Consider the following 23,164-nt stretch of genomic DNA (forward strand, 5'->3'; position numbering starts at 1 on the left):
CTTGGGCCTCGGCTCTCTGAAGGACCGTCTGCACTCATATATATTTGCCTGACCCCTTAGATCAGCTCAGGGAGCCCTTCTGCGAGAACCACCCTGCAGGGAGCTGAGGGGGTGCCAGCTAGGCAGAGGGCCTTTTCCGCTGCTGCTCCCCATCTTTGGCACTCCCTCCCTAGGGAAATTTGCCTGGAAATTTCCCTTTTGGCACTAGGAAAAGACATGCCTTTTAAGGATGTTTTAAAACACTTAACCTGAATGCTGTGGCCCTTTTTATATTGCTCTTATAGATACTTTCATTCATTGTGTCTTAATCGGTTTTAATGTGTTTTACTTAGTTAAAATGTCTTATATATTGTAAGCTGCCTCGGAAGGCCTCAGCAATATACATGTATGTATACATAAATAAATATTAATGTATGGTTGTTCTATTTTATAATGGTTTTTAATTGTTTGATTTAATTGTTAGCCACCTAGAGGTGCCATGGGTGGCAAATACATCTTTTAAATAGTTAAATAATAAGATTTCCATGGTCTAAGTGGAAATCCAGTTAAGGTTTAGTTGAGGAATATGAGTAGGCTATGGTATTTGTGTGAGAAGTTTTCTTTTTCCTGAAGTCACTGCTCTTGTCTCTCCTCTCCTCCTGTTTTCCTCCCAGGTTTGATCCTGGATAAGATCGTAGAGGAAATTGACCCATCCATCGTTTTGGAGCTGGGAACGTACTGTGGCTACTCGGCTATAAGGATCGCTCGACTTCTGAAGCCGAAGGCGCGACTCCTTACCGTCGAAAATAACGCTGAGTTCGTGCCAATTGCAAAAGAAATTATTGAGATTGCAGGACTGAGCGATAAGGTGCTGAGCCTCGATGGAACAGGCCTCCAAAATCTTCAGGGCTACCAGGAGGGTATCTCTCAATGAGGGCAGAACCCATGGTGACGAGCAGGGGCTCCCAGGGGGAAAATTAGATTCCCTTGAGGTTGAGAAAAGGCGCAGGAGGGGAAAACAGAAAAAGGACCACCTTTCCTTCCACCACTTTTGGCAGGTGTCAGAGTGGCTCAGATTAAGTGGCTCCGTTGCCCCCGAGAGGAGCATAGTCAAAGCTGCGAGCACAAACCTATTGCAGCATTGTTCTAAGGAACGCCGGGGCCTTCCGGTGGCAGTGAGGTCCAGGCCAAGCAGGCTGGATTGTGGGTGGTCCCAGGGACCAGCACCAACACAGTGGGCCTTGGCAATTGGTCGAGGATGCCACAGGGCCGACTAGGTCAGGGCAGGGGGTAGTCTGTGCGCACTTCAGTCACATGCTGTTTTTGTGACCTCCTCCTGTTTCTCCGCCGCCCGGGCTTGCCACCCTCCTGCCGAGCTGGTCCCTGAGTGACACCAGCAGAGGTGTCTTTCGTGCTCTTTTCACTTTTGTTTGCCTTCGACTCTGCTGCACAGAGAAGCAGCAGCCTTTGAAGCTTTTCTCTTTTCACGTTTGATTTCCGTTGCGCTACAGTATTTGGATTTGCGGTTTTAAGCCAAGCCAGGCTCTTCGTCCAGTTACAGACTTCCCCTGTCGCCGGCAGGAGAGGGTTTTGTTTTCTCTTTTCACCAGAAGCAAGGTTGTTGGTTTTAGACCAGCATAGAGAGAGAGACAGAGAGAGGCAGTAAAAGGGCCGGAAAACAATAAAGGCCCTTGTGTGTACATGCCTGCACACAAGAAAGAAAACATCAAGGCCGAGTCACCCAGAAATATAGTCATACGCAAGTGCTGCCATCGCAGTTTGGTTCTGGTTTTTCCTGTCTTTTTACTCCAAAGTGGTGACTTGCTCAGTGATGGGTGACTGTAGCTTTAGAAAACATGAGCAAACATAGCATCTTGGCAGTTTAGCTCCAGATTTGGATGAATCTGGGGCAAAGCAGTGGCCCCTCTTCCTTTGTGGGCGGTCCGGGTCGAGTTTATCCGGCCTGGGGGGAGGGAAGCAGCGCTGTCCCAGACAGCCAAGGAGAGGGACGTGCAGCAGCCACAGCGGGGCCGTGGTCCACCCAGCCGTTGTCCCGGGATGTCCGGTGCGGATGCTCTCTCACCTGTGCTACTAATGATTTTGCTTGCAGGTAACCATCATCCAGGGCTTCTCACAGGATGTTATCCCCCAGCTGAAAGAAACATACCAGGTGGACACGTTAGATTTTGTCTTTCTGGACCACTGGAAAGAGAGATACGCTCCAGACACCATCCTTCTTGAGGTAAGTTGGAGCAGCTTGGGTCTCTTCAGAAATGTCCGGCTGCTTGGGGCTCCCACTCTGTCGTTTCGCTTCGCACGTCTGCAAGCCTTGCAGTTACCGCAAGCCAGCTGATCGGGCTCTTAGGGATCCCCAAGCACGTGGCCACTAGAAGTAGCTTGTAGGGGACCCCCGGGGTTGGAACCCCCACACATCTGGAAGGTACCATCTCAGGGATGTCTGATGTCTGTGATGAGTCCCATCAGCTTCGATTTTTCTCCGAAGGCAGAGTGGCGATTTGCGCTCTGTTTGCAAGTGCATTCTGGCATGTCGGAACACGTGCCCGGTATGTAGGAGGTTCAGCTGAATAGCATTTTCGTAGATCGCGGGGAGCAGGGCTAGCAAAGGGGGGGGGGTAGACTGTTAAAGTTTCCAAACAGGGTGCTGGCAGCTGAGCCCGACCTGGACCACAGGCATGGTCTGTGGAGCTTGAGCCCCAGGTACCCCGGCATGTTAGCCCTCAGCTAGGAATGCCCTTTGCTAAGACCGTGGAAAGCCATTGCAAGGTAGCATAGCGAGAATTGCTGGAGATGGTCCAAAGCAGTCATTCCCACAGGGCGCTGGATAGCCGGTTGCTCACCCTGAGCACTGACTGGGAAGGCTGGGGCTGGAGACCAGCCTCCGCTGAGGTCCCGTGCTCTGGAAAGTTTGCAAACTTTAGTCTGCAAACTAATGTACTGCACTGCACGGGGCAGCTCCTTGTGTTCTTATGTTGCCACTTGGTTGCAGAGGGCAGATCTGTCCAGCTTGTTCATGGCAGGACCGGACAGAAAGCCAGTCTCCGGATGGTTTGCCGTCCAGCTCTCCACATGGCGATGCTCACGGGGCCTTCCAGTCCCAAACGTCTGTGCAATCGATCTTTTGCCTACTGCTAGTACATGTGGTCTTTTTCAAGCAGCTTCTGCAATGTTCTGCGATAAAACCGGGCCTGCCTTTCACCAGCGGGAGCTGCTTGACTGCATCCCGTATTCACCCCGCTTTCTCTTCCCAGGAATGTGGCCTCTTGCGCAAGGGATCCGTTCTACTGGCTGACAATATAATCTTCCCCGGGGCTCCAGAGTTCATCAAGTACATCCGCAGCAACAAGCGCTTCGAGTGCACCAGCTACCCTTCCCACCTTGAGTACATGAAGCTGGAGGATGCGATGGAAAAGGCTGTCTACCTGGGATAAAGAAAGCGAGAGAGGGAAAACTAACTAGTGTTCAGCCCCCGTTTCTGTGTGTGAACACTTAGTCTTGTCAGTGCGTGAACTTTAGCTTCCTGTAATTTGGGACCTGTGATTTTAAAGCAAGCTTTTCCCTGGAGGGTGAGGTATAAAACGGGGAGATGCAGCTGTAGGGAGAGCCTGTGTATAGATAGGCAGGCAAGGTGTACCCCCGCTTCCCAACCACATCGTAATCTTTCCCATGTGGCTCATGGCTGCTTACCTGAATGGGTGAAGAACTTGCTTGTTGGCCCTCTCCCGCCACAGTCATGGAAGCTAACCAGCTGTGAGCCAGCCAGCAGGCAAGAGCCAAGATCTGCCTTCTCCAGGAGGCAAATCCCTGCTAACGGAAGGCCCTCTGCCTGAAATTTGGGGGCTGCCCTCGCTGCCCTCACACATGCATCAGAGCTCACCCGGTTCAGCCCTGCCTCCCTGAGTAGAACTTCAGAGGCCTGGAGGGAAGAGAGAGCCCTTTGGCAGTGCAGTCGATTCAGCTTCAAGTCGGATCCGTTGAGTTTCGCAGCCAAGCAAGAGTACATCACTACTTCTCTCTCTCTCTCTGTCTCTGTCTCTCTCTCTCTCTCAAAAAAAGCATTGGGTTATACCTTCACATGGGGTATTTTTGGAGAATTATGCAGTATCGGTGATGCCGTTCCATGACTGCAGCCTATTCTATGCAGAAATCATAGAATAGTAGAGTTGGAAGGGACCTTGGAGGCCATCAAGTCCAACTCCCTGCTGTTGCAGGAGACCAGCTTACACCATCCCACTCAGATAGCTGCCCGGTTTCTTTGTGAATGTCTCTAATGTGGGAGAGCCCCCCACCTCTCCAGGCAGCTGGTTCCGCTGTCATATTGCTCTAACTAACAGGGAAACCCAGATTCATTTTTCCAGGAAGAAACACAGACCACGGAGGTCGTGCTCCATAAAAAGCTTAAGTGTGGCACACTCAGAGCAATTGAAAGCCAGGAGCCCGATAGAAGCAGGGTAATTTGAGTTAACAAGCGCCTGCTTGCTTCTCTTCCACCACTTTTCCAGTGGGTTGGGAAAGGGGACAAATGCCCCACCTCCCTTCGCTTGTTCCGAATGTGAAGGGTTTGTCTGTGTTCCCAAGGCAGCCCTGGAGCCAGCTCTTAACGGGCACCATTTTGCAATATGGCAGAGACAGAAAGATGGAGCAGCTCAGAACATTTCAGTGCATGCCTTAGGGATCAGGGGCTGGGCCAGCTCAGCACACACGTGTAGCTGCAGGATCTACTGGGTTCCCTGAGGGCAGGCATGTTGAATGCCTTTCAAATGCCATTTCAGAGGAGTTCTCGGAGACTGGACTCCAGTAGCGAGCAGGGCCAAAACAATACTGAATGCTCCTACTGGCAGCATCTAAACTTCAGGAGAATTCCTGCAGTGGGGGGTAACCCACAAAGGATCAGTGCCTGGGGAAGGGAGTGGCGCTAAAGGAAAGGGCACGGGCCCTCTGGGGAACCTCATACCCTGGGCCTGAAGTTCTGTACCCCTTGATTACAGGGTGACCTATTTTGACCTTCTTTAAAAGTCAAAAAGATGGTCACTTCAAGTTAGAAGAGGTTTTCTGGCAGCAACGAGACTGTGCTTCATATTCACCCTCTTTCCCACCATTCAGGAACTAGGCACCCATCTTGCTTAATGTCGGGCAATTTGCAGTGTCCCCGGGAGACTGTGTGGGGCAGGGTATACTTACAGCATTGTGTTCCTGGCTGACAACTGCACAACGGTGGTCCTTCTGCTGAAGCACCAGAAATGCGTAGGTCACCAAAATGTTGGAATTGTTTTCGCATCATTTGTCACCTGCTTTTGTGTGGTGCTTCAGTCTCTCTGTCCAGGAGCCGGGAGGTGCATCACTGGAAGATGCTCCCGGCATAACTGGGAAAGTGAGGCCGTTCCGCTGGATGATTGTGCAGCTTGGGTTGTGTCTTCATCACTGAGCACTCCACAACTGCAGAGGAATAGTCTACGCCACAGAATGACCAGCCCACAACAGACCCTCTGCTTTGTATTCCCACTCTCACAGGCTCCAAATGGCATTATATACATAAAGAAATAAATTCAGATTTCTAAATAAAATAGGTTTTCCACAGAGAACATGGTGTGTCGTTGCTTATGCTTGTATGCTTTTTCATTCACTGTTAAGCCTGAACGACTAGGGTGCCCCCCGCCAAGGCTTGGGACTACAACTTCCATGATGCCTGCCCATGCTAGCTGGGCCTGAGGGGAGCTGTTATTCAGAACTGCACCAGTTAGTCTATTCCTGCCCTAATTATTGCAAACGCTTGCATTTTATGCACCTGTATCGCTTTCACGCATTGCAGTGAGCTGGTCCTTCCATCAGGAGGTTCTGGTGTGCAAATGATACTGGATGGATCTCTCGCTTCAACCCATTAGATCCCGTTTTGCTCTCTGTCGTACGGCAGCTCCTCTAGCAGTGGAAGGAGCGCTTTACGTCTACCTTGCGTGCCACTTAGAAACAAATGCAGATTTTAAGCGCGGGATTAGCACATCTCTGAGCAACTAAGCCCTTACTGTGTTCACAGCCCAGTTCTCACTGACAGGATCCTGTTTATTGGGAGAAATACACCCATGTGCAAGGCAGCTCTGATGGATTAAGAGCTCAAGATACTCCCCTGCACTCCAAGCAGCCAGTGTGTGTGTTCCAAACGGCTAATTCCAAAGAACCCTAATTAAGATCAATTAGCCAAATGAGAAATATTGGCTGAACCCAATAATTAATGATCTGCGAACACGAGAGCAAAAGATTGGGGTCAAACACTGATCCATTGTCTTGACCACTTCCCATTTATTCAAGGATCGCTTTTTTGATTTAATGAACTGCAGCCAGAAAAAGCAGAAGGAAATGGATGGAAGGGGAGACGGCTCTCAGTCACGAGCAAAAGAAGGCAGAGCTCAGAACTCGGTGTGTGCCGTTCCGGGGACCCAAAGCAGCAGTTCTGATTATTAACCTTTCTCTGATGTTTAGGCCAATGGTACAAGTGGAAATGGTGCAAGTGAAGCTCAAACAAGCCCTCTGAGTTGCTGAAGTATCAGAAGAAGAAGAAAGGACACATTCAACACACATCTTCACAAGCATGACACACTTTAACTTACCCTGATATGAGCTCTTATAAAAGGGCTGTTGGAATTGGGGCTTGCAGGGCAAGCATCCAAACACCCCTTGCTCAAATGATGTGCTGTGAGGACGAAGCAGGTGGAGGAGAAGAGCGAGAGGACAACACGCGACAAAGAGATGCGAGATGCAGGGGCTGGAGGAAAGGAAGCGGGGACGGGACGGGGAGGCCGAAAAGCCAGCCTGCTCCAAGCCGTTTCAGCTTCCTCTTCTCGGGAATGGAAGCTTGTCACTCTGGGGAACCTGCCCTGTGAGGGAGGTGCATGGAAGGCCCCCCGCAATGCACAAGCCATGTTTTCTTGCCAGGCTGTCCTTGCTGATAAACAACTTCTGCAAAGAACAGCTCTCCTTCGGGTGGCTTTAGGTGGGTTTCGACGAACCTTGGAGAAGAGAGCTGCGGTACACCATGAGCCGCTGGATGCCTGAAGTGTTAACTGCACGGGGCAGAGGTGTGCACTGTGAAATCAGGCAGAAGTGTGTTTGTGGAGGTGCAAGAAGAAAAACGTACACAGTGGGAATGAAGGAATATGCAGCAGGTCAGTAGGGGTGTCACATTTCAGCCACGTTTCATGGCAGCAGCCAGTAACAACACTGGAAATGTAGAGAGGCCTTGAGTGTTTCTACAGGAAGGAAGCTGGACTAGGCAGGTAGTGCTATATTAAAAGTCTCGGTGCAGAAAGAACAAGGAGACAATTTAGTGGAAGCCTAAATACAGTTGGACAAGAAGCCAGTGTCTCCTATTCATGCCCAAAAGGACAGATCAAATTTCTTAATAAATACCTATATAGCAGATTCACCTTCTATTTCCCTCGCCCTTTATTCCCTATTCCGTGTCTTGTCTTTTGTAGGTGCAAACAGCAGAGCATGCAAGGGACTGCAGAAACACAAGGATCCCATCAAAATGAAATAAACAAGGAAACAAAAAGAAATGACCATCAAATGAGAAGCTGTAGCCTCAAAGTAATTCTTAAACGCAAGGCTTTCTTTTAGCAAAATAAGGCAGACCTGCTCCCATAAATCTGTCTGGAGCCCAGCCAAGCAGAGTGCTGTTTTGAAATTGAAAATGGATGAAGGAACCTGATATTTCATGGTTGTGGTTCCCACGTTAAACTTTGACCACTGGGGCGCCATTCTCCACTTTGCTGGGACTGTGATAGCCTCTAAATGGAGTGGTTCTGACAGCTGCAAAAGGTCAAAACGTAAAAATACAGCATTTGTTCGAGTTCTGTGGGTTAAGGCAGCATTGAGTGCCGCCGGGCTTGTAATGCAACTAGGTAAAACAGAGAAAATTGTACTGCAGGAGAAAGCTGGACATTTATCAAGGCCCAAAATGAAATCTCCTGTAGCATGCACTTCACTTTCCCTTCTTTTCTCATAAAAATCATAAAAGTCGGTAAGAAACACTCCCGTTTGTACAAGGACAGACGTTCCTTTTCCCTGCACCTAGCTTTCCAGAGCAGGTATTTCACAGTCATATGTACGAGTGAATAAAGTGACCTCGGGATAGAACGTGGGGGCATTCATCTTGGTTCATCTTTAAGTTATGGAACGTGCTCCCCAGAGAGGTCCGCCTGGCGCCGTCGTTATTTGTTTTTCGGCGCCAGGCGAAGACCTTTTTATTCAAGCGGCATTTTAACTGTTAATATTATCGGATTTTATTTGGCCAGGGCGGCTTATTTTATACTGTATTTTTGTATTTTTAATTTAATGTTTATATTTATTGTAATTTATAATTACTTTTAATTTATTGTTGTAAGCCGCCCCGAGGCTTCGGCGAATGGGGCGGCATAAAAATGTTTTAATAAATAAATAAATAAATAAATAAATAAATGGTCCTCACAGCCACACCCCCAAGGAATGTCCAAAATTGTAGGAAGTCCTGTTGATCTACGCCAACCAAACAGGTACATCTTCACCAGGTGCAGACCCTTTGCAAAGCAAATGGGTCCTCATTGCCTATTCAAGCCTGCACCATCCCTAAGTACTTGTATGATACCAGGGGACAATATAGAGTTGTTGAGAAAATGCATTTCCTCCAGCTCCTATGGGAACTGGCGCTATGTTCAGAGGGAACAGGGGAAACGGAGTGGGTGGGAGATGACGTCAGGATTCCTGCTACTAAAAAGGTGCGAGTGTTGCATTCCTGCAAGCCCAGGTTCCACTACACCACTTCTAGTAAAGTCGTTCCCATTATATGAATCAGACTGAGTCAGATCATTGGCTCAACTAATTTGTCTTTTCCCAGTCTGGTATTGCCATCCAGCCAGTCTGGAGGTCACCGAAATTGAACAAGCCTGCATAAAAACAGCAACTCCCAAGGTTTTTAGGCCGGAGTTCTTCCCAGCTTTCCTGGAGACGGCAGGCACTGAAGACCTGCTACAGTCTACCCGAGCCGCAGCCCTTCCTGTAGGATTTCTTCCTGGGGAATCTTTAGAAAGAAAAGGGAAATGGGTCCTGTCGTTGCACAGCATTTGATTAAATGCCCTTTGCAGTGTATTGCATAATTAAGTGCTAATGCAAACTGCCTAGAGATTTTAGGATATTAAGTACAGGCAAGGGAATCAATACACTAACACACCCACAGCCATTTGGTGTACTATTAGGTCTGGAACAGCTATGGATTGAACGATCTCCCATGAAGCCGGCAGGGACCCGCAACTGGAGTAGGTTTGAGGTTCAAGGCAAGAGACCACCAGGGCAGCTAATGGGATGCAGTGACTGGAAGAGGAGATCTAAAAAGCAGGACAGAAATCTGCTTGTAGGACTCAGCAAAGATGATCCCACTCTGCAGTATCCCCCGTTTATCTCTGAGGCTTCCATGGCATGGGAAACAGGAGGGCTCTTCTTTCCAGGAAAAAAGCAAGACCCTACATTGGAACCATGAGTGCTGCCCAGCCAAGCTGAAGCAAGTCCTTGGAGAACCAGATCATGACTCGGGGCTGGAGGACATGCCTTTAGCAATGCCATGTGTACGTCACCAAAACGAAGGCAGTGACTGGTGTACAGTTTGCATATAATAGTATGTACATATAAAAGCAAGTTTAGAAATAATCATCACAGAAATAGAAATATAGGACATCTCACCATTGGGAGACTGTGATCCGAGGACTCGTTCGCTGTGTTCAGTTGGTTCCCGACATGCGGTGGATGGGCAACTTCATGGCCCAGCTCTTTCTTTGGATGGTTCTTTCTCTTCCAACTGGACTTGGCTTGGACAGCCTTTCAAACAGAGGATGCTTCCAAACAGAGGACAGTCTTTTGGGCCCTCCGGCCTGCTTTGCATGCAAAAGGTTCCTGGTTCAGCCCTGGGAGAAGAATCAGGCAGCAGGTGGTGGGCAAGCCTCTGTTTCGAGCCTCCAAAGACCTGCCAGTCAGAGCAGAGCAGAGCTATTGACATTCACGCAGCGAAGGGCTGAGTTCCATTTCAAGGCAGCTTTGGGGGGCTTCATTCCAGGGGTGGGTGGGCTGAAGGCAGAAGGGGTGGGGAAAAAAGCACCAAAAAAAAAAAAAAAAAAAAAGGCCAGCCTATTTTCGTTTCAGGCTCTCACACCCAGCCCTGGGAAGGACATTTTAGCCTTTTAGAATAGGAGACAAACAACACAGATGGCAGGAAACTAGCAAACAGTGGAAGTCAGGGGCAAGGATAGAGCTCAAGATTGGGGCATGGCCCTCATTGGACACCCCCCCCCCCACAATTTGGGCTGGATTTGGACCATGCACCTGAGATGCTGCACCCCTGGAATACGCATATCAGGTGAGATGCACGGAAATATTGAGGAGGCTCTTTCTATTGCTAGGCCTGAACTGGGCAGATGTTGTCCACACTTTGCTCAGAGGCCCACCAGGTATCATGGAGGGGAACCCCCCACACACCAGCAATTTCACGGAGACCGACCCAAAATAACTGCGAGCACGCAAGGTTCATTCCAGGCATTGTTTATTGAAAACACACCAAATGGTTAACCTACACACCTGCTTTCAACAAGCAATCTACTTGTCTGTGTTACGGAAATTTCCTAGAATAATATTAATACATTCGGGTTATGTTAAACATTGGTTCTGTGAAAGCATAATCTGCAACCCCACCCCACCCTTAAAGTCTGAAACCAAACTGGTCTGTTTATAATACAATGTAAAAGGACTCCCACCCCAGCCCGGTCTAAAACTACAGCGATCGTGTTGAGGACGGTTACAGAAACGCGATGGTTGATCGAATTTTGAATGCTTTTTTTAGGGTTTCGGTTTTTTCCCCCCGCCCCAACCACACCCCCAACAAGAAAAGTTTAAGGCACATGATTGTTACAAACACATTGGCTACTAATTCACCAAGAAGTTGCTTAAGTCGAGGATATTGTGTTTTGCGCAAGAATAGCTCCTCTGTTGCATTGGAAGTATCCAGGCGCTCCGGACTTCCACGTCTCTCTGCTGTCACGTATTATCTGATCTGATCTCCCTGGAAACCTGAGGCAGAACCTTTTCCCCTCTCATGCTTCAGGGACACAAGAGCTCAAACGGCGCCGTGACACCTTAAAATACACCCTCTGGCTTATTGTGGCACAGGTTCTCCGAGGCATGAAATGGATTGCCAAGGTGATGTGCGTAACTGGTCCACACTGCTAAGGTGCAGTGCACACCTCGCACCACTCCATGGCTGATTGCAGAGGTCATGGAGCTTGGTCTATGTACACAGCAGAAGGAGGTGGTAGAGTCCTGATGCAGTGGGATGGACTGCACCACTTCAGGCTGCAGGTGGCATTGCTCTCTATGCAACAAACAGGGAAGAAGCTAACTTCATACGAACAGCAAGCTAGAATAGGTATGGCAAAAGCTTAGCCAAAACTTTTCTACCTGGTATGCAAAGTGTGTGTGCATGCGTGTGTGTGTGTGCGAGTGTGCACGCACACACGTGCTTTATTTGCTAATTGCTTAATTTTACTCGCACTAGATTTTTAAAAGTTTAAATGTTTGCTTTTTGATTTTAACTTAAAATCAAATCTTTCTTCTTGCTAGGTTTCTGCTCACAGGGATATTTTTGTTCTGGGTTCTTTTTTTAACACAGAGAAATACTAAAACATGGCAACCCCTCATTTACAGTCCTAAGTGGTACATGGGTGCCAAATGCCAAAGACAAACACGCTCCTGAATGATTACTATCCCTGTGGAGGAGGAGGGAAATTCACCTGCTGAATGTTCCTTCTTCCACACAACTATGAAAGAGAAAGAAGTCCTTCCTTTTCTGCAATGCTCCGCCCTAAGTACTGCTGTTGGATCTACTGCCTTGAGTCTCCAAGGAAGTCTTGGTTGCATGGAGGAGCTGCCATGGACCAAGTACATGCTGAAGACCCAAGGAATTTCAACAAAGGTGGTCCTAGGCGAGTGGCCCGTGTATGTGTACATGTGTAGACTGATTCTGACTCAAGAATGCAAGAATTCAAAGCAACCTGGATGGAATGCGCTCATCTTTCATGTTGCTCTGCAGAGGCAAATGCCCATGAATGTTAACCTTAGCAATAATTTAATGCGTACTATCACCAAGCCAAATCTATGAAAATGGGCATTAGCCGCATGTATTCTCTAGGGCTAAACCAAACCCCCCCTCTGTGTGTTTGCTAGTCTTTTTAAAGGCTGCAAAGATGTGGGCTGCAGTGAATGGGCACCTTTCAGTGATTTTGAGTGGATCTACAAAAAAAAAAAAAAAAAAAAAAGAGAAAGGGAAAAAATTGTGTGGATCACCATGATCACAGCACTGGAGATTATGGGCTGTTGGTAAGCTCCACATCTAGTACTCATAATGCTTTGGGGGGGGGGGTGTGTAAACATTAGCCTCAGTTTGATGGTGCTGTCTGGCTTGCCATGAAGCTAAATCAGAGGGAAGGCAAATTAAGCCAAATCAGAGTGAGGGCAACTTAAGCCAAATCAGAGTGAGAGCAATTTTTTCTGCCTTCATTCTAGAGCCTTGTGGGTTTAGAATAAAGGAGTTCCACCAGCAGCCTGAATGTACAATCTTTGTCAACACCAGGACTATGAAACAGGCGAAAGCAACATTAATAAAGGTGAGCGGGGTGGTGGTGGTGTCATTTTGCCAAACTTTCTTTCCTCTCCACAAGTTCCCACTTTCAAGTCACCAGAATTACTTTGGAATCAGCTCTAGCATTAATCATCCTCAAGATACATTTATATGAACCTTTCAGTCTTCTGGGTGTGGTTGTTTAAAATTATCCTTAGACTTTGTTCCATTGCCACTATTTCATTTGAAATGTCTTTAACCCAAGGATCTGATGATAGAGTTCAAGGTCCATAGGACCAGATATATCTCCAAGACTTCTGCAGACACAGAAGGCATGTCCTATCCGAGCTGCCACATATTCAATGGGCTGGCCAGACCAGGGGATGCAAGCATGCATGCACACATACACACAACAGGGGTTTCTCTGAACCTTGCCAGCGGAACATAACAAAACTACTGTGATGGTTTGCATGTTATGTGCATCCCAGCATGTTCTGCACATGTAATTACAACATACCTGCCTCTCTTTGGCATCAAAGAACTACTTAATCCTCTCTGGGGATGCTAAGAAGGCTATTCAGCATCCTGCCTCGGAGCTGTGCACAACTTGGAGGGGATGAGACCAAAGAACATGGCGTGGCATCAGTGTGCAGCTCTTACCTGAAGATCAATGGCACCCCCTCTCTCAAGCATCAGCTTTAGATTTAAGCTGGACTGATTATACAGCCCCTTGAAAATGCCACCCCGAGAGTCAGGCCGGCTGAGTACAATGAGCTACTTTGTGTGGGGTCAGGGAAGATCCCTCTAAATCAGGTGCAGGGGCTTTCTTTGAGTGGGGCCTTTGAAGCTGCAGAAATGGGGCCTTAGTCGAACCCCTTGGGTGGAAAATCAACCCCTGAATGCTGTGGATTGTGCAAGCCTTCTAGAACTGTAGGCCCTTTCCTGGAGCGAAAAGCCAAGTTTTTCTCAGAATCCCAGGGCACCAGCACTGTGAGCGTGTAAGCTGCCTCAGTGGGGTCCACCAGCACCAAGATCTGCCTTCATCTTGTCTCAGGACAGCATGAGGGTCTGGGTCTCTTCCACAACCCCTTGGAAGGCCCGTTTGCGCGTTGCGGTGGACCTCTGTGCGCAGCGCCAAACTCAGCTGTCGCTGTCCAGCAGGCCTGCAGGGGCTCCCTGACTCAGAGGCCCTGCCAAGGGTCACCTGTAGGTGGCTCTAACTTCAGTAGCATCCACAAAGAGCCCCTCTAGTAGTGAGGGGCGCAGAAGACCCCTTACCTGGGCAGCGTTTTCCAGCTTAGCGTACACCTTGTCAAGATGCCACAGGGGAAGCTTTGCTTGCCAGCTCAGCTGGCTTTGAACCAAAGCATCGTCTTGTCCACCCATCACTGGCAGGAACGTTCTAGTGGTACAGAGCAATTGAACAGGCTGGAGACGGGATGTGATAACTACGGGGAGTCCTACTCTGTCAAACCAGAGCCATGGTAATTAAGAACTCAAGAAGAGCACTGCTGGATGAGATGTCGGCTCCGGGATCAGACCATAGCCTGGAGGCAGGACCTCCACCAGCAGAAGTAGTACAGCTCTCAGAGCCCGTAGATGGGGATCCTGAGTGGTACAGTCCAGCCCGGGCTTGCTAGGGAACTGTGCTGTCACTTGGATTAGTGGGATGCTAAAATCGTCCACCTCACTGCACCTCAGGATGCCTCACAGCAGCTATGAAGGGATACCTGCGTGATGCTCTCAGTTCGGAGAGTCCGCGGCTCTGATCAGCGTCGCCATGCAAAGCAGTTCAGCATGGCTAGGTCCTGAATGAGCCGTGAAGGCCCACTAGCTTTTCGAAAGACTTGCTCCTGGCGGAGAAGAAAACGGCAAGGGTGGGCTGGCTGACATCGATCGGCCCAGCTGCTTGCATTTTTGGCCTCTCCCCGGGGAAAAGGCTGTGGGGACACTTTTGATGGCACTTCAGAATTTGCCATGGCAACACGGGCGCTTCGCACAGATGCTGTGCCTGGGGGCTGTCCCCAGCCTTTGGGCCAGGTGGGCCTTTGGTCTGAGCCTACATGGCTCAACTTGGGTTCTTACGTAGGCTAAGGATCCCTCGTATTCCGACAACCTGTTTTCCACAGTAGTCAAACCCTTCAGGAAGACAACAGCCCCACCCACTCTTGCCTCCACCAGCCAATGAGAAGACCTCTTTCCTTACAAACGTCATACATCGATGACATCTATCTTTACATGAAATGAGGCAAACTCCATCGCCGAAGGCTGTACTACAGACAGGGTTGTGTCAAATGACATCTTGGGCCAAGAAAACTGGAAGATGTAATTTGCAGACAGCATGTGACTCAATAATATTTGCATATTTGGTATCATCTCTTGCCTTTCCTGTTCAGGGGAAGTCAAAGAACATTCAAATCCTACCCAGGGGTTGCTAGAAACCCTTCTTGCTCCAAAATGATTTCTGAGATAGTGCCCACCTCTTACAAGCCAATCTTTACGACTGTGGCTCCAGTCTCCGGGGGCTGCATAGCCACTCCAGGCTTCAGCCTGAACTTTAAAAGAGCTGTTCACACTGCTGAAATAATTTGGAGGATCGGGCTCAGCACCATGGATTAACATTTCAGACTAAAACCTGGAGTGACTATGCTACTGCATAGATATTACGTCCACCAGCACACACTGGTATTGGCTAGAAACTTGGTTACAAGAGGGTTTTTTTTTTTTAAAGAAAGCTACAGTTGGCATGATGCCACATTGTATTATTTAGCACTAAATTCTGGTTGTGCATGTGCTTCCTGTGCTTGCACAGAATTATAACATGCATACAGAAAATTTTCTGCCTGTGATCCATGTTAGTTCCCGCGGGAGTCAGGATAACTTACCTACTCCTGATCACAGAATGCACTCTCCTTTCTCCACCTCTCAAGAACAAACTTCTTCAGAAGCTTGAGATCTAAATCCATGTCCTTGTTGTCCCTTCCTTTTCCATCTAACTAACTCCTCTGACACTCTGGAAGGCATTCCAACAAAGAAAAAGATGAGCAGGACTGGGCACCAGCCAAGTGCCCCCCGGATGGCGAAAGCAACAGAATCTAGTTCTTAACAAGAGTGGAGAAAACAGAAGCTTCTCAGATGTCTAACGTCTCACCACTAGCCATGCTGGGAGCTAGGAGTCCACCAGAGACAGGTTCCCCACCCATGTTCCAGAACCTGATTACCCTGTAAATACAAAGCCTAAATCCCACACCCCTGTGCAGAGCCAAGCCCTATGTTGGGGTGCAGATGGGTGGGAAAGAACCCAGATGTTCTGGAACAGTAGCGGAAGCAGGACACCCAAGGGTCTCTAGGCCTTCACTTACCCCAAGGACCCAAAAGTCTGCCATGGCTTGGCTCAGCTCCTGGAATCGCCTCTCCACTGTTCAGGGGAACTCAAATATGCACAGTCGTACCCATACTGAGGTGCATTAGAGTTACAGAGCAGAGGCCACAGTAAGTTGAACTATCTTGCATATCCAGGCAAAACAGAACAGAAGTTCCAAGAAGGACCATTGAAGCCATTTGGAAGAGCCCTGTTGAAAGCCACAGGGAAGGCAAGTTCGAGCCCCAGGTGTCGCCTGTGGGGTTTTTTCCCCTCCTCCTCACCCCCTACAGAAAGAGGTGGAAGACCAATGCCCAGTGGCATTGGCTAAAACAATCTACCAATTGCCCACTGTTGTGACACACAAGCACAATAAGATCACCACTGGACAAAGCCTGGAAGGAGGAGCTGCATGGACTCTGAAGGACAGTCCTCGGCACACATGGCCAAGGGTTTCTCTTTGTCGGCATGTCCCACACTAGCCATTCCTGTTGGTGGGACGCAGAGAAAAGAAGCTCTGGCACACCAGAAGGGCACACAGAACTAGTCATTACAAGCACAACGAACAGCAAGACGGGAGGTCATCTGAGAAAGCCGTCATCAAAGTGGCCTGCTTGCTTGGTTGCTTGGCCCCGAGTGAGAGCACGCTGTCTCCTGAGCTACAGGGGAGCCTCTTTGGAGGGCAGATGGAGTCCTCAGCCGCCTGTTGGCTTGGATCCATCTTGAAATAGCTGCCATTTTGTAGTTGCTGGGCTCTGATCAGAACTGCAACGTCAGTGACAAGTTTTCACGGAGGGTTTTAGACCAGGTCTGGCTTCCAAGTAAGGAAGTTCACTGGCAACATGAATTTCCAACAGGTCTCACATCAACTTAAATGGCTGAGAGAGAAAGGGAGACCACAATAACTTCTGGAGCAGAGAAATGGAACGCCAGTGGCCAGCTGGTGAAAACCAGATGGATGAAGGGACATTTTACTGCTCTCCTCCAAAAGAGCTGGGCCTTTCCAGATATCCCAAGGCAATGCAAGGGTTCAATGAAAACTGGCAGATAAGCAACCCAGACCCTGGCAAAGAATGCTCCACAGAGGCCTGCAAATGTCTCCGGCTGAGTGGAAGGACAGGAACAAGTCCCGGCTGCAAGCAGCGCTCGTTACTCCTCGGTCCTGCTCACGACCATGAGGGAACACCCCAGCTCAAGCCTTCGGGACACGTTGCACAGACAGTGGCCCAGCCTTCCCCAGCCGGGCACCCTGCAGATGTGTGAGGCTTAAACTCCCTCAGTCCTCAGCCAGCCTGGCCATTTTCTCCCGGCTGCAAGAGAGTGCCAGGCTGTGCACTGGTTCAGCTCAGAACTAGTCACTTCCTATGCTTTGCCACACTTCCAAGACTACGCCAGGAATTCTCAACAGCTTGTGTAACTGCAATTCATTCTCTTCGGTCGCAGAGGGGGGTGCAAGTCATCCCAGGCAAGGGCGCAAATAGAGGCCAGTGTGGCAGCTTAAATTAATTCTGCAGGTTGAGGACTACACAGTCGTGGCTGAAGCCACCTTGTTTCTGCAGCCTTTGCAATCTATTAGCAAGACCATTTCTCAGTGAGCTCCAGCACCCCTGGACGCATGCAAATCCAGCACGCCCTTCCACTCCTTTCCAAGCATCCACAGCAGGTCCACCCGAAGCCTGCAATCATTCCACCTATGGATACCTACCAACCAGCCAGGCACCTGCATCCTTCAATGCCACCTGCCACTTCTGTTCCAGAGAGGCAGCAGGGTAACTTAGGGGGCCCTGATCACCCTAGACGGTATCCATACTGTTGTGTCTTTCCACAACTTGCCACCCCTGCACAATCTGCCACCTGAGGCAACCAGCTCACCCCATCTCAGGGTAGAGCCAGCCTTAAGCCACACGTTGGCTTCCTCTGATCTACTGACTGCGTCTGGATCTGAGCATGCATCTCCAGGGCCGGTCATCTCCCCACTTTGCAGCCTCACCACCATTTCCTCCCATCCCCGTGGCACTTGGTTGTTTGTACAATTAGACGTCAGGTAGTGTTTCTCTTGTCCCAAAGTGTCTGAAGGTAGAAGAACTGCAGGATAGTCAGTGAAAAAGAGCAGCCATTTAATTGTTAGTAAAGCTGTTGAAGCAGACATGGGAGATTTTTTGTCTCCAGTGCTGTTTTTACTACCAATCCTTTGGTAAAGAACACAGATTAAAGAACCAAGGCATCAACCAAAACCAGAGCAATCGGGACCATTTCCTTACACCAGGCCTAATAATAAACTACAAAGCAGACTTAATTAGGTACGGCTTGCAGGCAATCTTAGTTTTTTAAAAACAAAACAGAACAAAAAGATTCCCTTTGTATACAAAAACCCCAGTTACACAAGTTCATTAAAGATGGTATAAAAATGTACAGCTCAGTTAAAAGGGTCTCCACTTATCAACAGTAGAAGTATGAAAAGAGCACCATTGTTAGAGGCAAGGAAAATCTGATTCTGTTTCATCCCTTCACCGTTGAGAGTATGGGCGCAGAGGGGCTTCCAGTTAGAATCCAGACAGATCGACCTACCTTGGGGTTGGTTTGGTTTCTGGCCAATCAGAGCTCCTTGGCCAGCTGGACCTCCTTCCCATGGACCTCACATCCTGACTTTGCTCCCAAGTGCTCTGTTTTCTCAAAGACCCAGAGGTAACCGCAGGAACATGACCGAGGTGGGTTAGGAAAAGGGGGGTGCATGGCATATATTTATTTACTTGTGTCTGTACCATTCAAATAGTGTCCGTCACCAGTCTTTCCCTGAATCAATGCAAAATGCTTTCCTGCTACAAACATTACTTACATGGTTTTGGCAACCTATTTTCTGCACAACAATATATAGATATATATTTATATATGTAATTCATGTCAAATTTTATTTTCTTTATATTCCAGAAGATACAAAGCTCTTGATGCTTGCTTTATTTTTCTCCCTCAACCTCTTTTTAATGGATTTTTGATTTGATTTTTTTACAAAAAAGTTAGATGTTTATAACTAATACAGTAATTTTGTTTTATCTTAATCTTTCCCCACCCTCCCACCCCCATTTCATTTTAAATTACAAACAAAACAGCAGGCACTGAGATCCCCAAAATTAAAGTTGCTGGATTTTTTTAAAAATGTGCTTTCCAATCACACCATTTTAAGTGAATATGGCAACCAACTAACTTTAGCAACCCCAAGAAGAAAGAGTGCAGAAATAAAAGAAAGCAAGAGAACAGGCAGGTGTAAGCTGAATTAGAAATTTAGATTCCTGCTTTCATTTTCTGTCTACAATGGACCAAACCCCAAAGGAATTAATGTGGTTAAAGCATAACACATCACTGTGTACAGTTTATAGGAAAAGGGATGTGGTTATATGCAGCAGTGGCAAACATCTTACCCCGAACCCACAGGACAAAGAGATCTTAGATAAGGCTTTGCACATAAGTAGGATGGTCTTGCTTCTCAACTCTACAACCCTAATTACAGACTAAAAAGGGCAATCCTGGGCGTGGTTACTCAGTCATTGTCCCAGTGAGTTCAATGGGGCTTACTTTCAGCTAAGAGGATACGGAGTTACACTCTAAATTATCTGCACACAGGTGGCTTTAAAAAAAAGAAAATAGGGTTCCCTTTGAAGCAGTCTCTTAAAAGCATATCCAAAAATCATAAATGGAATCCAGCAACGGGTGATTAAGATTAATTTTTTAACCAGCAAAAATGACAGACTTGAATGACGTTTCTGATGCACTCAAAGAATACCTTCCTTGCAGGAAAGATCTCACCTTAATCCAAAGTCGTAAATGCTACCTATGGCAGAGAGAGAAACCCACCACAATGCTGAAATTCAACTGCCATCAAACCAACATCAAACAGCTGGAAACCAAGGAGGATTCATGAGAAACATCAGCAACAAAGAGAAAGTCTACCATATTGAGTTGAAATCTTTTGTGTCCTTATTTTGGGTGGGGGAATGAGGACAGTGAAGCCTTGAACAAACCGTTGCTGTTTGGGAAGTATAAACAGAGCCATTGCAGAAGTCAAAGGGCAGAAGAATTGTACACCGGCGACAATGGAGAGAGTATGGTGTGATGTTGTTTACTTCACAAGCGGAGTATACAGCTCACGTCCGTTTCGGCTTCCACCTTTCCAAGCCAGTCAACCAAGACTTTTGTTTTCCATTTTCTCCTTTCCTCAAAATCCATCAAACTCAGCTCAGCAAATCTGCATTTCCCATGGATCAAACAATAAAACCTCAACAATAGGCCACCCAAAATATATATATATATATACACACACACACATATATATATATATATACCGTTGCTAATTCTTTCCTTTAAAAATTCACAGTTCAAAAAGAAAAAAAGGAAGAAAAAAAAGTGCTATTTTTAAAATGACTATAGCTAAGATATACTTTGAATATTTTGAAATCCTTTTTCTCTCTCTCTCTCTTTTTCCCATCTCATGACCTTCATCTCCTAACTTGGCACCATCCACAAAGAAGAGTCAGCTAAGAACCGAATCGGATCGACGGAAGCTTGGCTTTCTTTCTTTCCTCCCACCTTGTCCTGCAGGAAGGTGAGCCGGGGGGGGGGGGGGGGGGGGGGGGGGAATGGGATTGGTTCGTAAAAAGCAGAACGGTCCCTGCTGTAAGGCATGCTGCTCCGGGATTGGCTGATGGTCCGTCACCTGGCCCCGCCCTCACATGACTCCGCAGCCCATGTGGCTCCACCGATGCAAACGCCACGCCCCCTGAATGGCAGTGATGGTTAATGAGATCCTGTGTGTTGATTCTTCTTTTAGTTGAGGAAAAAATAATCGTCATCGTCATAATAAAACAAGCGGCTGGACCTTAGCCCTGAAAAAAGAAGAGCCAAAGGTGATTAATGCAGTGAAGGGGGCCGGGGGGCAGCTTTTACAACTGTGGGGGACCCCGTGGAAGTATTGGGGTCCCCCATCAACAGGAGTGATCCTTTTCCTGATAAGGCAGTGGCCTCAGTTTTACCCCCAAATACAGGGTATCCCCCAAAAATGGACATTTCGTAGTCTAATAACATAGCCAATTCTCGTTCAAATGACCTCAAATTTTACCAAAAATGTGTAAAAACTAATGTTAGTTACGCAATGGTATGCAAGACAAGCTACAGCGTGTTTGGCAGGAGGTGGATTACCGACTTGACGTGTGTCGTGTCACAGGCGGTGCGCATATTGAACATTTGTGAAGCTTTGTGAAATCGGTTATAAAACCTACATCCCTCTGAATCTCTTGTTCGAACTCTGATAAATAAATCTTTTATTGTTCAACATGAAGCCTATTTAATTTCGTTTGCCTAGGACATGTAGTTCCTAAGAGATTCGCCTTTCAAATAATGTCAAATTTTTGGGGACACCTGGTATTTCTTCTTGCGTTTTCCCTCATAGAGCAACAACCTCATATTTACCTGGATATTTTGGTTCCTACTTTCTCCCACAAAGCAACGGCCATATGGTTAATTTCCCATCACCAGAATAAGTTTTCCCTTCTCACAAAGCAATGCTGTCCTCTTTACTCTTGCATTTCGTGCTTGTGAAAATAAAACAAGGAGCTCGTATTTATTTACCCTCATAATTTTCTTTTACTTACCCACGTATTTTCCCTCTTCAAGCAGCGACCTCGTTGTTAGCTCTGATCCTGGCCCTCAACCTGCTTCACAACACTGACTGCAACCTCATAGCATCTTCTCTTTCTTCGAAGCAGTTTCAGTGCACCTAAAAGCAAGTGTCTTTCTGCACCCCGTTAACCCTCGTTTTTCCTCCACGGCTCATGGGCTGCCTCCTTGGTAGCAAAACCTGGTAGATTTTAACCCCCAAAATCATACCACCTTTGAGTCTCCTAGTAGTTCAAGCGGCATCCACCGCAGGGGTCCTTTGAGCACCATCCAGAGCTACTTGGCTAACCCATCGGCTGCATCCCTACCTGGAGGAAGATTGCCTAGCAACAGTAACACACGCATGGGTTACTTCCCGGTTGGATGTCTGTAACGCACTTTACGTGGGGCTGCCCTTGAAGACAGTCCGGATACTTCAGATGGTGCAAAACAGAGCAGCCAGGTTGCTGATGGGGACTGGGCGTTATTCTCATATAACCCCAGTCCTCTATCAGCTCCATTGGCTTCCCATCGAAGTCCGGGCTAAATTCAAGGTGCTGGTTATTACCTATAAAGCCCTAAACGGCTTGGGACCAGGATACCTAAAGGAATGCCTTTTTCCCTATATGCCCTCCCGCCCCCTGAGATCAGCAGCAGAAGCCCTCCTCCGGGAACCCTCTGTGAAAGAGGTCAGGAGACAGCGTACTCGGAGGAGAGGAGGGCCTTCTCTGCGGTGGCGCCCCAACTGTGGAATGCGCTCCCTAGAGAGGTCCGCCTGGCACCGTCATTATATGTTTTTCAGCGCCAGTTTAAGACCTTTTTATTTCATCAATATTTTAATAAGTTTTAATATTGAATTTTATTACCGTATTATAATTTGCAGCCAGAGTGGGTTGTCCATTTATTGTTTATGTACTTCGGAATTTTGTGTAAGCTGTCCTGATGCTCTTGCAAAGGACGGCATACAAATACCTTAAATAAATAAATAAATAAATACTCCTAGAGGAAGATCCTGACTTGAGGAGAAGTTCAGCATCGATAGAGTGTGGGCCACCCTTCCCACCTGTCCCTAACCGGCCAGTGCTATGCAAAAGGGACGCCCTGCATTTTGTTGTTAAAGCATTTTATCCAAAGATGTCAAATGAAACACACACACACACACACACTACACGACTTACAAGAGCCACGTCTTTCCACATTTGCTTCTGTCTGCCCAAGAACTAGATCAGTGGAGAGAACACACAGAGACGGAGGTTCATGCATAAACAAGACAAGTTAATCGCCAGCACCAATTACTGTGAAAAAGGACCTACCATGCATGCAAATTAGACCCAGGAGTCAACAGGCTGGGGTTTAGGGTCACAGGCATCCAGCAGAGTCACCGAAGCCCTGTTACTCCTGTTAAGGGTTTTCCTACTCATGTCGCTCTGCAGCGGACAGGGCAAGGCGTTGGAGAGGCAAAACAGAGCAGATTAATCAGACAGGCAGGCAGGCAGGCAGGCAGCAACATTGCCCATTCAAAAGGCTTGCAA

General features: G+C 47.8%; 2 protein-coding genes across 16 annotated transcripts in view; one reads left to right on the forward strand and one right to left on the reverse strand.

The window, feature by feature from the left end:
• The window catches only part of COMT (catechol-O-methyltransferase), a 32,656-nt gene extending 27,077 nt beyond the window's left edge, over positions 1 to 5,579 (forward strand). For all 4 annotated transcript variants that reach the window (XM_044440466.1, XM_044440468.1, XM_044440469.1 and 1 more), the window contains exons 3-5: positions 654 to 847; positions 2,090 to 2,221; positions 3,249 to 5,579. In XM_044440466.1, the coding sequence (XP_044296401.1) occupies positions 654 to 847; positions 2,090 to 2,221; positions 3,249 to 3,428 (506 nt within the window). In that variant the 3' untranslated portion in view covers positions 3,429 to 5,579. The remainder of the gene's footprint in view (positions 1 to 653; positions 848 to 2,089; positions 2,222 to 3,248) is intronic.
• A 15,223-nt stretch (positions 5,580 to 20,802) lies between these two features.
• ARVCF (ARVCF delta catenin family member) overlaps positions 20,803 to 23,164 on the reverse strand; it is a 195,269-nt gene continuing 192,907 nt past the window's right edge. For 9 of the 12 annotated variants that reach the window (XM_044440633.1, XM_044440631.1, XM_044440634.1 and 6 more), the window contains 2 exons: positions 22,946 to 23,059; positions 20,803 to 20,863 (listed from right to left, as the gene is read on the reverse strand). In XM_044440633.1, the coding sequence (XP_044296568.1) occupies positions 22,958 to 23,059 (102 nt within the window). In that variant the 3' untranslated portion in view covers positions 20,803 to 20,863; positions 22,946 to 22,957. Of the gene's footprint in view, positions 21,835 to 22,810; positions 22,853 to 22,945; positions 23,060 to 23,164 lie in introns of all 12 variants that reach the window. The other 3 variants (XR_006415718.1, XR_006415719.1, XM_044440629.1) reach the window with 3 other exon arrangements.

This window comes from Varanus komodoensis, unplaced genomic scaffold, assembly GCF_004798865.1.
Source record: "Varanus komodoensis strain SLA01 unplaced genomic scaffold, ASM479886v1 scaffold38, whole genome shotgun sequence".
NCBI lineage: Eukaryota > Metazoa > Chordata > Lepidosauria > Squamata > Varanidae > Varanus > Varanus komodoensis.